Genomic DNA, 14,855 nt, shown 5'->3' on the forward strand with positions numbered 1-14,855 from the left:
TTGCTGCTAAGTCATTTGATTAAACGACTACATGGAGAAAGATTTTATTTAGTCAAATTTCTGTTTCCAATTCGGCTGAAGTGACATTGTTAGTTTAGTTTCATCGTGTCTTTGTGACGTAGGCCTTCGTCAGAGGTTTTTTTAACTATCTGGTGAAAATTATACAGCCTCTACACACGTAACAAATTACTTTATTTTTAAACGGTCGAGGGTTAGAGTTGTCACATGAACATGCTCGCCCTTTTGTAGTGGGATGTTATAATGTGATGAAATATTTGCACTATTCGTTGATAAAGATTAGCGCAGAGTTGTGGTGGTGATGACTAGTGTTTCACTAGTTTAGCATCAAATTATGGATATATGCAGATAGTTTCGTGTGCTTTGCGCGAAATTCAAAACAAACCAAACAAAAAAAAACAATATTTCTCAATACGATACATTTTGTGGACCTTGCCGGAACTGAAACGTATGATAATGTGATAATTGGTGGATTATCAAATCAACATTTGCGCGTTTCAAAGGTGCCAATGTTCGATAAGTCTAATTTTTGCTTGTTTGTTTTGAATTTCGCACAAAGCTACTCGAGTGCTATCTGCGCTAGCCGTCCCTAATTTAGCAGCGTAAGACTAGAGGAAAGGCAGCTAATCCTCACCACCCACCGTCAACTCTTGGGCTACTCTTAAACCAACGAATAGTGGGATTGATCGTCACATTATAACGCCCCCGCGGCTGAAAGGGCGAGCATGTTTGGTGCGACCGGGATTCGAACCTGCGACCCTCGGCTAATTTTTGTACTTTATTCACTGTGATAAAGGCGTACATCAAAATAAAAGCGGAAAACAACAATAAGAACTAAACTATATTGTGCGGTTTTGGACTCTGACGATAACTGGCACAAAATATTTTATGACGTCAGTGTTGCTTCACTTCAATTTAATGGAGATGGTCGTAAGATGTTCTAATAAATTGTGGTTTAAAGTAGGACGTGAACTTTGCAATAATTACTCAGTTTGAATTAGGCTAACGTTAGAAATACTATAATAAAGGAATGGTTTTGTATTAGTGCAGTTCTTATAAATTGAATAGTGTTTTACGGTTACGATCAAAACTTGTCAGGAAGAGTCGGATATCGTGTTTAGAGCTTTTCGCTTTAAAATTTTAGTTTTAATGAATGGCATCTTTACGCAAGTCCACTAACGAGACAGAAAGCGGGATGAAGATCAGAATGGATTAAAGCACGAGATACGCCATTTGTAAAGAAAGGTGGATGGGGTGGGACATTACTTCGATATCGATTTCTTGTCAGTGTTAATACTCCATTAAGAGTCTTTGTAGGCATTCAACGATCCCAAACTAGCATGTGGTGGTTACTGGAGATATGAGAAGACAGAGAGCACGTGACCTTCAATATCTTAGCTTGATTCTTCAGAAAGTAATTTCTGAACTGTAAGTGGTTCTAGAATAAAGCAGGAGAAGGTGGGTGAGTGGATGGGTGTGTGTGAGAAACTTTCTTTGGTGTTTTAAAGTGGTGTTAGATAACCTGATAGAATATTTAGTCAAGTTTTGTTTCGAACCTGAATTCCATTTTTGTTTTTTCACATTCACTGTGATAACCTCATAAAATATTAACCACTGTTGGTTAATATTGAGCGACAGAAATTGTTTGTTTGTTTTGGAATTTCGCACAAAGCTACTCGAGGGCTATATGCGCTAGCCGTCCCTAATTTAGCAGTGTAAGACTAGAGGGAAGGCAGCTAGTCATCACCACCCACCGCCAACTCTTGGGTTACTCTTTTACCAACGAAAAGTGGGATTGACTGTAACATTATAACGCCCCACGGCTGAAAGGGCGAGCATTTTTATGCGACCGGGATGCGAACCCGCAACCCTCAGATTACGAGTCGCACACCGTAACACGCTTGGCCACACCGGACCCACGCGACAGAAATACTCTGACTCTTGAAGTAAACATTATCAAGTTACAAACCGGTTTTCAACTCTGCGATTGAAAAGGATGAAAATTAAATACAAGGTTTGTACCACAATATTACGTCATCAAACACAAGGTTTGTACCACAATATTACGTCATAAAAAAGAAAATACTACAACAGTGACCAACTTAACCACAGAAATTCCAGTTTTCCTGTAAAACTACTATAGTTTTGTTAAGACAATTATGTAACCAGATAAACATAAAGGAGTACTGGCCATAATATATCCTCGACTGGATTAGCAAATTGACTGTGCATCAGAGGGTCCAATATTTGCACACCTTTATCTTACAAAAGAGACATGCTCCATAAACTGGGTCGGTGGATGTTGTTGACTAGCTGCCTTGCTTCTAGCTTGTCACGTTAAGAATTAGGGACCGCTAGCGTAAATAGCCCTCGAGTATATTTGCGCGAAATTCAATGAACAACCCACTACTTGACACGAATAGATCAAAAGTTGGCGGTGGGTATTATTGACTAGTTGCCTTCTTTAATGTATCAACTGAAGTTCAGATTTTACTGTGAATATAAACTTTATTTCTAACTGCACTGAGGAAACTTTAAGCCTTGGCTTCAGAGATGAATGTCATATTTATCCAACTTCATTGTTTCTATGTGTATGAACCAATTTTAACAAACATCTGTGGACGTCAACCATATAAAACAAAGTAAAGAAGTTAGCCGTTAGGCCTACACTATCGTGATTACGTATTTTCATAAAACGTGATGCATTGAAATGTTTACTGATTTTGTTCACATTTTTAGATTGTTTAATCACCACGGGAAAAAAAAATTACCTCGTGTTTGTTTTTGTTATTATTATCAAAAGCTAGTTGTTTTTCTGTGTGCATCGTGTGTTCCCACTCCACAGTACTGCTTTGGAAATCTGAAATTTTGTCCCATCATGAAGATGAGGTATCACCATCCACCCCTGAAACTTTTCAACGTTCACTAGTTTCAGACTTAAGACGAGAAATGAGATATTTTAACATGTTCATTTGCTTCTGTTGTTTTGTTGGTTATACATAAAAATCAGTGTGGCAACTATTATTTTGAAAGAGTTTTAAACTAAAGTCCATTTTCAAGTGTTGTCATAAACATATGTCGCTCCTGGGTCCCCTGCATCTTGCTGTCGAGATCGGTATGTTACAGCAATAAACATACACCATTCCTGGGAGACGAGGGACAGATCCCCAGCATCTTACAGTCGAGGTTGGTGCCTTTGCCTGCAATCATAAGATGTACTCGAGCAAAGGCGTTTGTGTTAAGTAGATTGACGATATCCATGGAATAAAGACGGTTTTCTATCGCTGTTTCGTCATCGTCAGAAAGGCTCCTAATATCAACACAACAGTGTGTATTTGATCAGTACTATTTACTTACAACGATGTATCCACAGTGTTTCATAGTAATAGAATCATCTAACGTTTTTATTGAATGCCATTTTTTTTTATAAGGTTAATTCAATCTAAATATAAACCGAAGTTTCGACGTATCTTACGGTAACGTTTTCTTTATCAGTTGAAACCTGTATAAAAAAAAATTAATAAATGTCAAGTGTCACGAGACTGTAACAACCTGAAATAGACTACTCATTGGTTTCACGTATGAAATAAATAGTAGTAAAATATTTGAAACGAATAAAAACATCAACTGCATAACCTCTCTGTAGCTCGGGTTATCCATGTCAGTACAGCTCTGAATTTCTGAGTTAGTAAACTGGGTTTAAATCTGTGTGGTACCACAAAATAAGCTAACTTTAAGCCATGAGCGCGTTATAAGAATGACAATAAATCCCTTAGTGTACAGCGGTACTAACTCACTGCCTTTCAACTTATCAGTAGCTTAGTTTCAGGGACGGTGATATACAGCCAGAGTGTCTTCGTTTTAAATAGAAATACAAATACCATGAAAAAAGTGAAACAGAAACTCTTTAACCAATGAGATACCCTTTCAGTGAATTGAACGTATCTTCAGCTGGGAGTGTTTCTCGCATCACTTGCATATTTCTATACTAATATCTAACTCGTATGTCAGATTATGTCCAAGGAGCAGATATCTTTCAATAGGACTTCAGATAGTAAAGAATTAAAATAATGTCTGTTGCATATCACTATACCAATGGTTAGGTTATTCTCATGAAGATATCTCTCGTATTGAGCTACACTGCGCACTACCTGTATCACGTCCTTATTTGAAATTCATGAGGAAAGGAGGTTTATGGTCTAGGAGGTATTTCTCCAGCAATGAAGATCTGTTTTCAATAAGAGATCGATGTTTGGGACATTTTAACCAAACCAATATTCTACTGTTGTTTTTACCCTGCAGGAATTAATATCAAACTGGTTCTTTTTTGTTATTTTCCAAAGTTCGTGATGAACCAGAGGCTACACCTGTAGTGAGGTACTGTCACGATTATCGAAATGTGTATATCTAGTGTGTTTTTTGTTTTGTTATTGATATGTTTTGGTATCCAGTAGGCCCGGCATGGCCAAACGTGTTAAGGCGTGCGACCTCGTAATCTGAGGGTCGCGGGTTCGCATTCTCGTCGCGCCAAACATGCTCGCCCTTTCAGCCGTGGGGGCGTTATAATGTGACGGTCAATCCCACTATTCGTTGGTAAAAGAGTAGCCCAATAGTTGGCGGTGGGTGGTGATGACTAGCTGCCTTTCTTCTAGTCTTACACTGCTAAATTAGGGACGACTAGCAGAGATAGCCCTCGAGTAGCTTTGTGGAAATCAAAAAACAAACAAACTGGTATCTAGTAATTGTTTTATGCCTGTAGCTGTAATGGTATTCATTATAACAACAATGCTGTTGAACGTGTTTATAGCCACAAACTGGAAGTCAAAAGATCTTTACAAAAGGCAGACTTCCCTGTGGGCCCTTCTGCTAGTCCCTCATCCTGTTCCTCACGTGCTCAAGAGGTTTCAGTTTGGTAAACAAGTTGGCTTGCATCTTGTGAAAAGTCTTTTGAGAGTGGTCTTTCTGAACGTATACTTAGCTCTTTTTTTTCTTTTCTTTTTTAAGTGGCATGTCTCCGGTCAACTGTTGACAACCTCAACCTCGGTTTATCGAAGGACGACGTTTCGTCGACGGTTGCGAAACTGATCTTCAAGTGGCGATGTATTTCTGCGCGACTAGATAAGTTACTTCAAGTTGACATTAAGTCAGACGTAGTGGTCATGGTGCTCATTTAACTCATTTTTAGCTTCATAAAATCCGAGTTCTAGTGTTTAAGCATTTTTGTCATATTTATTTTCCACGTTCTGTTTGTCGAAATGACTTTCCAATCTTCACAGCATATCAAATTAATTGAAAACGGTTGTATGAAAAAATGAAATATACAGAACATTTCGATAAGTTTACTGGTCATCATAGAATGAAATATACGAGTGAATACTGAGAATTAAGGTAGAAGGTGTGACAGCTTTAATGAACCAATCAAAACGTAAGTGAAATACCATGATGGAGAATCAGTGTACTTGTTTTTTGACGGTCTTATTTCTAGGTAACTTCTTGTATTTTTATTTGTTTGTACCTGTTTTTGATGATGATAAATAGTTGGTGTGAGATGATAGAAATTAGTCTCTCAAGGGAACTTCTTTCTGAGGTGTAAGTACACCTGTTGAGTCGCTTTCGTGTTTGTCATGGTGAATGAATTTTTCAAACGACTTTTTTCTGTTCAGTATAACGTGTTTTGTTCTGATATTTAAATAATCAGTAACACTTCAATATCAACTCTGTGTTATCCACAAGACAAGTTACTACTACAAGTTAGTTACTCATAATGACTTCTTTTCTGTGAATAGGAATGAATCTAATATGAGATAGTCGTGTTGACAGACAAGACAAGAGGATAACACTACTTTGCTAGGATATTTGAAGTACAGTCTCGTCGTGTGGAGATGTCCTGTTTGTGACCATTGGTTCTCTTACGAGCTCTTTTTCATTCACAGCCTTTTACCTTTTCGAAACACGTCGTCGGTCACTTCCAACATGACCCCACTCCTTCGGTTCCTTCATCTGATTTTACACCAGCTCAATAAGTTGAGTTCGAACTACGATGTAGGCTTAAAGGGCAATACTTTGAGGCACATTATATCGATCCAGGCAGACAGATGGAACTGCTATGGAGTTGGAATTCAAAATGATCAATAATCCTGTCAGATTTGTGTTTCACTCCAGATGTTGTTACTTGATGAACTTATTCTTCTCAGAGAGGTTTCATCCGTGGTTCTTTTCCACTCACTGGGTATACTAGGTTACAGTCGTCTATAAACTGTTTAGTTGTTAAGGCACACACTTTTCTCACTGTCCTTCCTGTTGAAGAACGGGGAGGAGGTATCACCTTTTATTTTCACTTCTGGTAAGTGAGGCTACTAATAAGACCATCAAAAGATAAAGCGTGGTTTATGACTTCATCCCATTAAACGCGATTAGCAATAAATAAGCGAATTGAAGATGAAAGAAGCAAAGGAATGGATAATGTTTGTCATCTCGTCTAAAACAAAAACTACATTGTTTTATTTTCTTAACAATATTTAGGTTTGTTAGGATATTGTTCCGAGTAACTTCTTTTACGTTAAGTTGGTTAATTAATATTTAACGTTATCATTGTTTGGATTGGTTTCAAGATCCTTTCTCGGAGCGCAGGTGGGGAGTTCTAAACACTTGTTTATTTCTGAACTACAAGGAGATAACTTTTTATTGTACACTTCACCCTTCAGCTACTAAATAATTCGAATAATTATTGTTGTAACAATTGTTATAGTGTGGATATTTGAAGCATGATTATAATTTACTAAATTTGTTATAATATTGTTAAGCGTGTTGTATTTTTAAACACTGCGTTCCTTATTCCGTTCCTTGGAGTTTTTCCGAAACGAATAATGTATAATAGTATTTCAACCACACTATGTCCATCATGTCCGTTGCCAACAATGGATTTAACAACAAGCTCTGGCTTCATGATCAAATCTGACGAGATTCATGTGGACAAAATTATGAGGAGCTATCCATACTTCCCTTGGCGGCAAAAAAATCCCCAGGGCGACACTGAATTGTACTTGTTCTTGCTAACATGAAAGTTCAGGTGATAAAACAAGTATTTTGTGTTTTTAGTATTTTCTGTTGAATGTGATGTTCTAGGAGAGAATTTATAAAATACAAATAAGTGGTAAAATGTGCTTTTTAAAGAAAACAAAGCTTTGTTTGTTTGTTTTTGAATTTCGCACAAAGTTACTCGAGGGCTATCTGCGCTAGCCGTCCCTAATTTAGCAGTGTAAGACTAGAGAGAAGGCAGCTAGTCATCACCACCCACCGCCAACTCTTGGGCTACTCTTTTACCAACGAATAGTGGGATTGACCGTCACATTATAACGCCCCACGGCTGAAAGGGCGAGCATGTTTAGCGCGACGCGGGCGCGAACCCGCGACCCTCGGATTACGAGTCGCACGCCTTACGCACTTGGCCATGCCAGGCCAACATAAAAGCCACCGGTTGCCGAGATTTTCAAAGCTTGCTAGTGAATGCAGCAATCCAGTATAATTCGTCATAGACCCTGACATTTGAGATGACATTAGTGACATATCGTTAATTAAAAGTAATGATTTTTGTCCGATGGTTGCAGGTTTTTTTACACAAATAAACCTTTAGTTGTTTCATTTTTTTATATCTTAATAAAGCTTCACTTTGCAAATCAAGGGGTGATCACTAGCAATGCATGAGCTGGTGCGAGTTCCTCATAGGGAAGCTCTAGACGTTATTTAAATACAAAACATATTAGAGCATGTGTTCGTTACATCAGTGTTTATTCGTGATCCACGCCCCTAAAACAGTTGTATCCATCTTTCATTATTACACTTCAGAATTATTCACCAATATTTAACTTTATAAAGTATTTGCCTGTCCTTCCTCATCAAACAATATACAATAAAGGCATCCATTTTATTGTTCACTTTTATAATCAAACAGTGGATGTAAGTTAAAAAAACACAAGAGCCTTGAAGAGATGGATACACACAAAAAAAAACGCAGATAGCCCTTGAGTAGCTTTGCGCGAAATTAAAAATAAACAAACACGCAAATTATGCACATAGTTAGCAATCTATTTTACTTCTTGGTCGAAACTACATGAACTTAAAGCAGGACATTATGAGTTTCAAAAGCAGCTGTAAACACAAAAATGCGTGTATAAGAACAAACATTCTAAATTAGTACAACAGAAAATTAAAAACCTTTAATAATGCATTGAGTCGTCACATTACGGATTTCCTTTTTCTTTCAATCTATTTTTGGCAGTAATACAAATTTCACGTCCGTGGGGGCGTTATAATGTTACGGCCAATCCCACTATTCGTTGGTAAAAGAGTAGCCCAAGAGTTGGCGGTGGGTGGTGATGACTAGCTGTCTTCCCTCTAGTCTTACACTGGTAAATTAGGGACGGCTAGCGCAGATAGCTCTCGAGTAGCTTTGTGCGGAATTCAAAAACAAACAAACAAACAAATTTCACATTGTTCAGACAGCTAAGGCCCGGCATAGCCGGGTTGTTAAGACACTCGACTCATAATCCAAGGATCGCGGGTTCGAATTCCCGTTACACCAAACGTGCTCGCCCTTTCAGTCTTGGGGGCGTTATATGTTACAGCCCACTATTCGTTGGTTGAAAAGTAGCCTAAGAGTTGGCGGTGATGACTAACTACCTTCCCTCTAGTCTTACACTACTAAATTAGGGACGGTTAGCGCAGATAGCCCTCGTGTAGTTTAATGGGGAATTCAAAACAAAATAAAACCAAACAGTTAAAAAGAGGTTTACTGTTAAATCCGTGTACCACTATCGATACACCATTACGTGAACAAGTTAACTGGAGCGTTCGTGGTAAAACCTTAAATGTGTTGATGAATAATTTAGAATGTAATATTCTTGAGTATTTTATTTTCTTAAAACAAAGATGTCGCTATCTGGTGTTGTGTAATGAATTTCAAATGAGACCCAAAACTCGAGCGCTTTCAAATGGTTGAGTATTCGTCTTCAGAGGTATAAAGGGTTATGTTTAATGAGTGAAATGAATAATGTAGGCATGAATTTCGACGTTACGTACACCGGATGCTCATTATGAGTTAGCTTTAAGAATTAGCCAATCGTACATAACCTTGTTGTTCGTGTCGGGTTTAGTTTATGTTAGAGATTTGTACAAAACAATAGATATAAAAATGTTTAAAATATTATGAAGATAAAACTAAAGTAAAGGCAAAAGGAAATGGAACGATAATGTGACGTAATACATAATAATAACAATATACAGAATGGATTTAATTACATTAATACTAATCTAAAGTAACTTTAATTATGAATTTAGTTTTGACAATCTTTTAAGAGATACCCGATGGGCAACAATCCCTGTATCGAGATTACCCCATTTGGCCTTACAGTAGTGGTGTAATATAATTTAGGTTTCACATACATTCATTCTGTCTCAACGGTAATCTTGAAGGCTTGTACGCTAAAAAATCGCGGTTCGATTCCCGTGGTGAGCACAGCGCAGATTATCCGTTGTGTAACTCTGTGCTTAAAGAGAACATTTCTATATGCTCTTTTTAAATAAAGACTTGCTTTTATTAGATGCATTTCTGAATAAAAGCTGGCAATCTGGGTTCGAAGCTGTGTGGTGCTACAGTTTAAGTGTTATGTGTATTTTAATAGTGAGTTGTAATTCTTTATCGTATGTAGTAAGGGTGATGTTGAGTGGCTGTCTTTCTTTTGGTCAATATTTCGAAATTGTAGACAACGTCGGACAGTCATAGTAGCCTTACCACTAAAATAAAATATAAACTTTTAAAAACGCCCCAAGTTTATGTGTGCCATACGCGCCTTATTTCGCAAACATTCTACCAACTTTGGTTGGTAAGTAGACTCGGCCTTCATCATGAGGTATGGAAGGAGTTGAAATTCAAGTTTAATTTTTCAATACTAATTCCCAGAATTTCACCAGAAAATATTTGATGATACTGTAGCAGACGATCTACCCAGAACACTGTAATTATTACAGTTTTAATATTTGCAAAACGAGACCCACACCTGATCCTGTGTGCTAAGTATTTAACATGAATCACCTTTTTAACTTACGTTTGTTTACAATTGGCGCCAGTTATTACAAATAATGCTTTTTTAAACTAATGAGATACAAGATAGCATTACATAACGTTTTTGGGGGCAAATGTAATCGAAATCAGATAGATCCGACAACCAAATCTGGCGCTTTTATAACCCATACTTAAGGCACTTTTTTTGGAACACACACCTCATTAAATCATTATTATTTACTGAACAGAACCATGGATAGATATAAATTATTAACCAAGAAATTACGTTTTAGCGAATCGTTGAAACGGTGGCGATGATCGTATGTGTGTCTACCGCACGCTATAGTAACATCGAATGTTCATTTTTCAATGTCCGAACTTGGATATATTTTGAAATATTAATAAGAAACTCCAGTTTCTCAAAATACACTTTTATTAAAACGGAACTATTCATACTTGGGTATGAAATGTTTCGAAATAAAATCAGTTTTTTTTTGTTTAAAACTTTTATGTATTCACGTAATGTTTTGTTAAATATAATAAACAAAGGTATTTCAGTAATTTTAGTCCAATTGCATCTGACGTGGACGATAATTTTTCTTCATTAGTGTTTATATTATGTGTATTCTTATAGCAAAGCCACATCGAACTACCTGCTGAGTTCATCAAGGGGAATCGAACCCCTGATTTTAACGTTGTAAATCCGTAGACTTACCACTGTACCAGCGGGGGACGTGTTATGTTACATCACTTACATTACACTGTTAGAATTCGATATGTTTATTTGCAACTAAACTTAAGGTACCAGGCTTTCTACGTTCTTTTTTTTAATAAAATAAAATACATAAATTACATCAGTAATGCAAGTATTACCTCACGTTAATAATATAGATTAATGGATACAACAAGGAAAACTTAAATGTTAGAGTCTTGTCTAGTTGCCCTCCAGTGGCTCAGCGGTATGTCTGCTGACTTACAACGCTAAAAACCGGGCTTCGATACCCGTGGTGGGCAGATATCCCTTTGTGTAGCTTTGTGCTTAATTCAACAACTGTTGTCTAGATTTTGTCAATAATTAACTTATTTTTTGTTTCAGCTGCGGTTTGTGATCCAGGTCTGAGCACAAAACTTGTCGAAACTTAAAACAATTTCGTTTTACGAAGTTAATAAACAGTGGTCAAAATTCCACATTTCTCCTATAATACATCGTATCCTTTTCAACCTGGCCTATCCCTAAGGGGCTTATAGAGCTCTCCCGCCCCTGTATCGCCCCTACACAGTTCAACTGGAAAGTCGTAAAGTGACTTTATACTGCAGTAAGAACGTAAGTGAATTAACCTGGTGTGTTTATGTGTGCATATATCAGAATAACAAAATATGGTAAATAGGACATAGACGCAACTTAGATGAGCCAATGGTTACAGTATGGCTGACCACGTAGCAGTTGTATTGTCTTCTGCTCAGGACAGAGTAGAAAATCGCTCGACGTCGTCGTTGTGGACATGGACGTATCCGGCAGGTTGGCGGGGACGACTTTCCAGATCTATCTATTTGTCTCCAGAGTACAAGGCTCGAAAGGCAGACGAATTTTATAAGACCTACGATGTTATGGTTGGGGTCAAAATCGCTGCAACACTAGGCGCTCTAATCGCGCTGTTCGTCTTATTCGTGCTCTATAAGAGTAAGTGTAAGCCTGGTCAAAGTAAGTGTAAGCCTGGTCAAGACGGGAAAGTGAAAAACGAATCGTCTGATTCAGAAGTCCGTGCTGAGATGAAACGACAAGAACTACCAGGTCAACTCGCCACCAGGGAGAACAAAAGCGACACTGTTTCCGTTTGCGAGAGCATTCCATTGTGCTCTTTGGCGCCGATTTTACCCTCTTCAGAGCAGATAGACATCCCTCTAACGGTCATTTCAGGAACCTCACCGTCCCATTTCTTGCCGTCGGATGAACATCTGAGAAAGGTTGACAAGATAAATGATCACCAATTAGCCCAGTCTAATGGGTGGACAACCCCAGAACCCCAACCTTCTACTAGTACATTACAGGTTGCAAACCCTCCTATAAGCGGTGGATCTAAAAAGAAGCTAAGGAAAACCCACGTCTCACAATCGTCACAGATGTTTCCTGCACATCATATTCTTTCCATTCGACCTATCACACAACGTTTACCTAACAAATTTTCCTCTAAAAGCAAAGACGAAATGCTCTGACAAAATCTGAGACATCCTTAGTTTCTGGAAACTTCCGTCCTTAATAACCCGAAGCTGAGTTTCTTATTTTCATGTCCACTGCATTCAGTGTAAGAAGTGTTTTGTAGTTAGGGTTAGAGCGTACCGACAAGAATTTAACCGAACTCTCTTAAAATGTTGATGAATGATCTGGCAGGTTCATATTTTATTTTAAGTTTTTCAAAGTTACGTATGTAATAAAACTTTAATCAAGTAAGTCGTGCTAATTGGAGATTCGCATGTGGATCGAATGGCAACCGCCTTTTCCACGAATATAATATCAACCGTTATTCGTTGAATAAACAGAAATAGTTTTAAAAAAAAATATATTTTTTTTCAAATTCCAGAAGCCGTTTAAATTCTAAAATAATACGTAAGTAAGCAAGCAATAAATAGGTAAATTAACACTCCAACTTTATTAAGATTTACAGCCTTTACGATATAATTACCTTTCAGAGCAGGTGCGACATTTCGACCACCTGTGCGGTCATTACCAATGCATAACTTTTTACAATAAAGAATGTTTTAGTATTTTTTAATTCTATTTTGTAAGTATTAAAACCTTTTCTAAAAGCTAATCCTACTGTAAACACTGAAAACTCTAAAATATATTTTATCAGTAAATAAACTCAAAACGAAAATATTAACACTAACTTGTTTTGTTTTTTCCTTTAATTTAGTTAGATTTAACCTTTATCGCATTTCATGCTATCAGTAAATAAACATATTATTCTACGACCTAACATTAACCATTAAGACTTTTTTGATAAGCTTTTAATATGTTATACAAAACGACTATTAATATACACGCGCATTTAAAGAGTAAGTTTGGCGCATATTTTTAAGACAGACGAAAACAAAGTATTACTACAAAAAATATATAAAAACTAAAATTTGGCGAAGAATAAACTACGCTAGGAGTCTAACTGGTAAAAACTACGGAACAACACCAGAAAACATCATTAAAATATACAAGACATACATTAGACCAGTAATAGACTATGCAGCTCCTGCACGGATTAATGTAAATGAAAAACAATTACAAACCAAACTCCAAACGTCACAAAATACACTAATTACATCAGCATACAGAGTACCTAAAACCACTTCATCAAAGTTCATGCACAATTACTCAAACACACAAACAATACCAGATAGACTTATACATAGTACAATAAAATATTTTGATAAAAACTGGCGAAAAAAATGAGTTGTTATGCGAACTAGACAGATATTGTACATATGATGAAGAGAGACCTAAACACCTCTCCCCCGTTAAATTTGTACATCAGATCTTTAAGATAAAATTATTTAAAATAATAATAATAGTAGTAATAATAAAATAGATAAAATAAAACAGGCCACCTACGTTCTAGACTTATTTTTTAAAAAAATCAAAGAACAATATAAATGGACATTGTCCTGAAAAGGACCAGACTAAATTTATGATATCATTCCAGCCATTCAGTATTTAATCGAAATATGTTAATCTGGCCACTCCAACTAAGTAATGGAAGGGGGAAGAGGTCTAGTGTGCCTGATCATCCTGGGTATACAAATATATATATACCCAAACACCTAGAGACAGAGAGACTACAAAAATATAACGGTTGTTTTAGCGTTAAATTTGTCTCAAACTTTCCAATGACACAGATAACGTTTATGAAGATATGAAAAATAAAATAATAGTGGACATGGCCATTATAGTATGAAGGAAAATAATTAGGTAAGCTAAGTATGTAGTTTGTTTAAAAACTTTTACCATTAGACTGACTGACTTATCTTTAATAATCTCTTAGAGCAAGTAGCACATAAAGACCCGTCTTCTCAAATACGAAACCGTTCTGCTATGTTCATTACTCTTTCAAATTAACCGTATCCAACGTGTAAATATACCAGTCATAACAAAACTAAATAAATTAATTTATAGAGAGAATCGAAATATTAAATAATATATGCACATTTTGTTGTTTTTAACTGTCACACTGTCTTTTGCGTAATGTCTTTCAAACGTTATGCGTATATTTACGTAAGAGGGTGTGAAAAAAACAACCTTGAATACCATCAAAATTTATTATTTTCAGTAAAATAACAACACAGTATTTTAATAAAGTGTGCCTCCAACTCTCTCAACAGTTGTTTTTACCCTTCAAAAGTTTTTAATAGTTTTCATGGTGCGCGTCTGTAACGACTTGTAAAATGAAACAAGGGTTAACGTCCTTCTTGTACGCCGTCAAGAAGAAAAAAAATGGGTAATTAATAACTCAAACTTTTCCAGTTGTGCAAACATTGTTTTATGATCTATACTATCACAAGTAGGCTGAAACTTGTCGTGATTTTTAGTGTGGAGCCAAGTGTGTGTGTCATTGTAAGATTAAAAATGTTTGTAATAAACGTTTCAAGCGATTATCTGTTGTTTTTGCTTTTGTCAATAAATAAACTGGGCTGTAAATTGCTTACTGACAACCTGATATCGATCTGTTGGAAAAATTATCTCCAGGTTTTTATCTAAAGTCTTTAAAATGAGGAATCTCACATTGTACCA

General features: G+C 36.6%; 1 protein-coding gene across 2 annotated transcripts; it reads left to right on the top strand.

The window, feature by feature from the left end:
* Positions 1 to 1,301: 1,301 nt before the first annotated feature.
* Positions 1,302 to 12,963, top strand: LOC143247691 (uncharacterized). 2 transcript variants are annotated; one of them, XM_076496085.1, is made up of 2 exons: positions 1,302 to 1,446; positions 11,175 to 12,963. In XM_076496085.1, exon 2 carries the CDS (start codon positions 11,504 to 11,506, stop codon positions 12,290 to 12,292), a length of 789 nt encoding a protein of 262 aa, XP_076352200.1. In that variant the 5' UTR covers positions 1,302 to 1,446; positions 11,175 to 11,503; the 3' UTR covers positions 12,293 to 12,963. The 2 variants fall into 2 exon arrangements, with proteins under 2 accessions (XP_076352200.1, XP_076352201.1); XM_076496086.1 differs by lacking the exon at positions 1,302 to 1,446 and adding an exon at positions 5,334 to 5,443.
* The last annotated feature ends 1,892 nt before the right edge of the window (positions 12,964 to 14,855 follow it).

The sequence above is a fragment of the Tachypleus tridentatus genome, chromosome 3 (genome assembly GCF_004210375.1).
Source record: "Tachypleus tridentatus isolate NWPU-2018 chromosome 3, ASM421037v1, whole genome shotgun sequence".
NCBI lineage: Eukaryota > Metazoa > Arthropoda > Merostomata > Xiphosura > Limulidae > Tachypleus > Tachypleus tridentatus.

Coding starts and splice junctions, on each gene's coding strand:
- LOC143247691 (XM_076496085.1), top strand. CDS start 11,504: ATGGCTGACCACGTAGCAGTTGTATTGTCTTCTGCTCAGGACAGAGTA.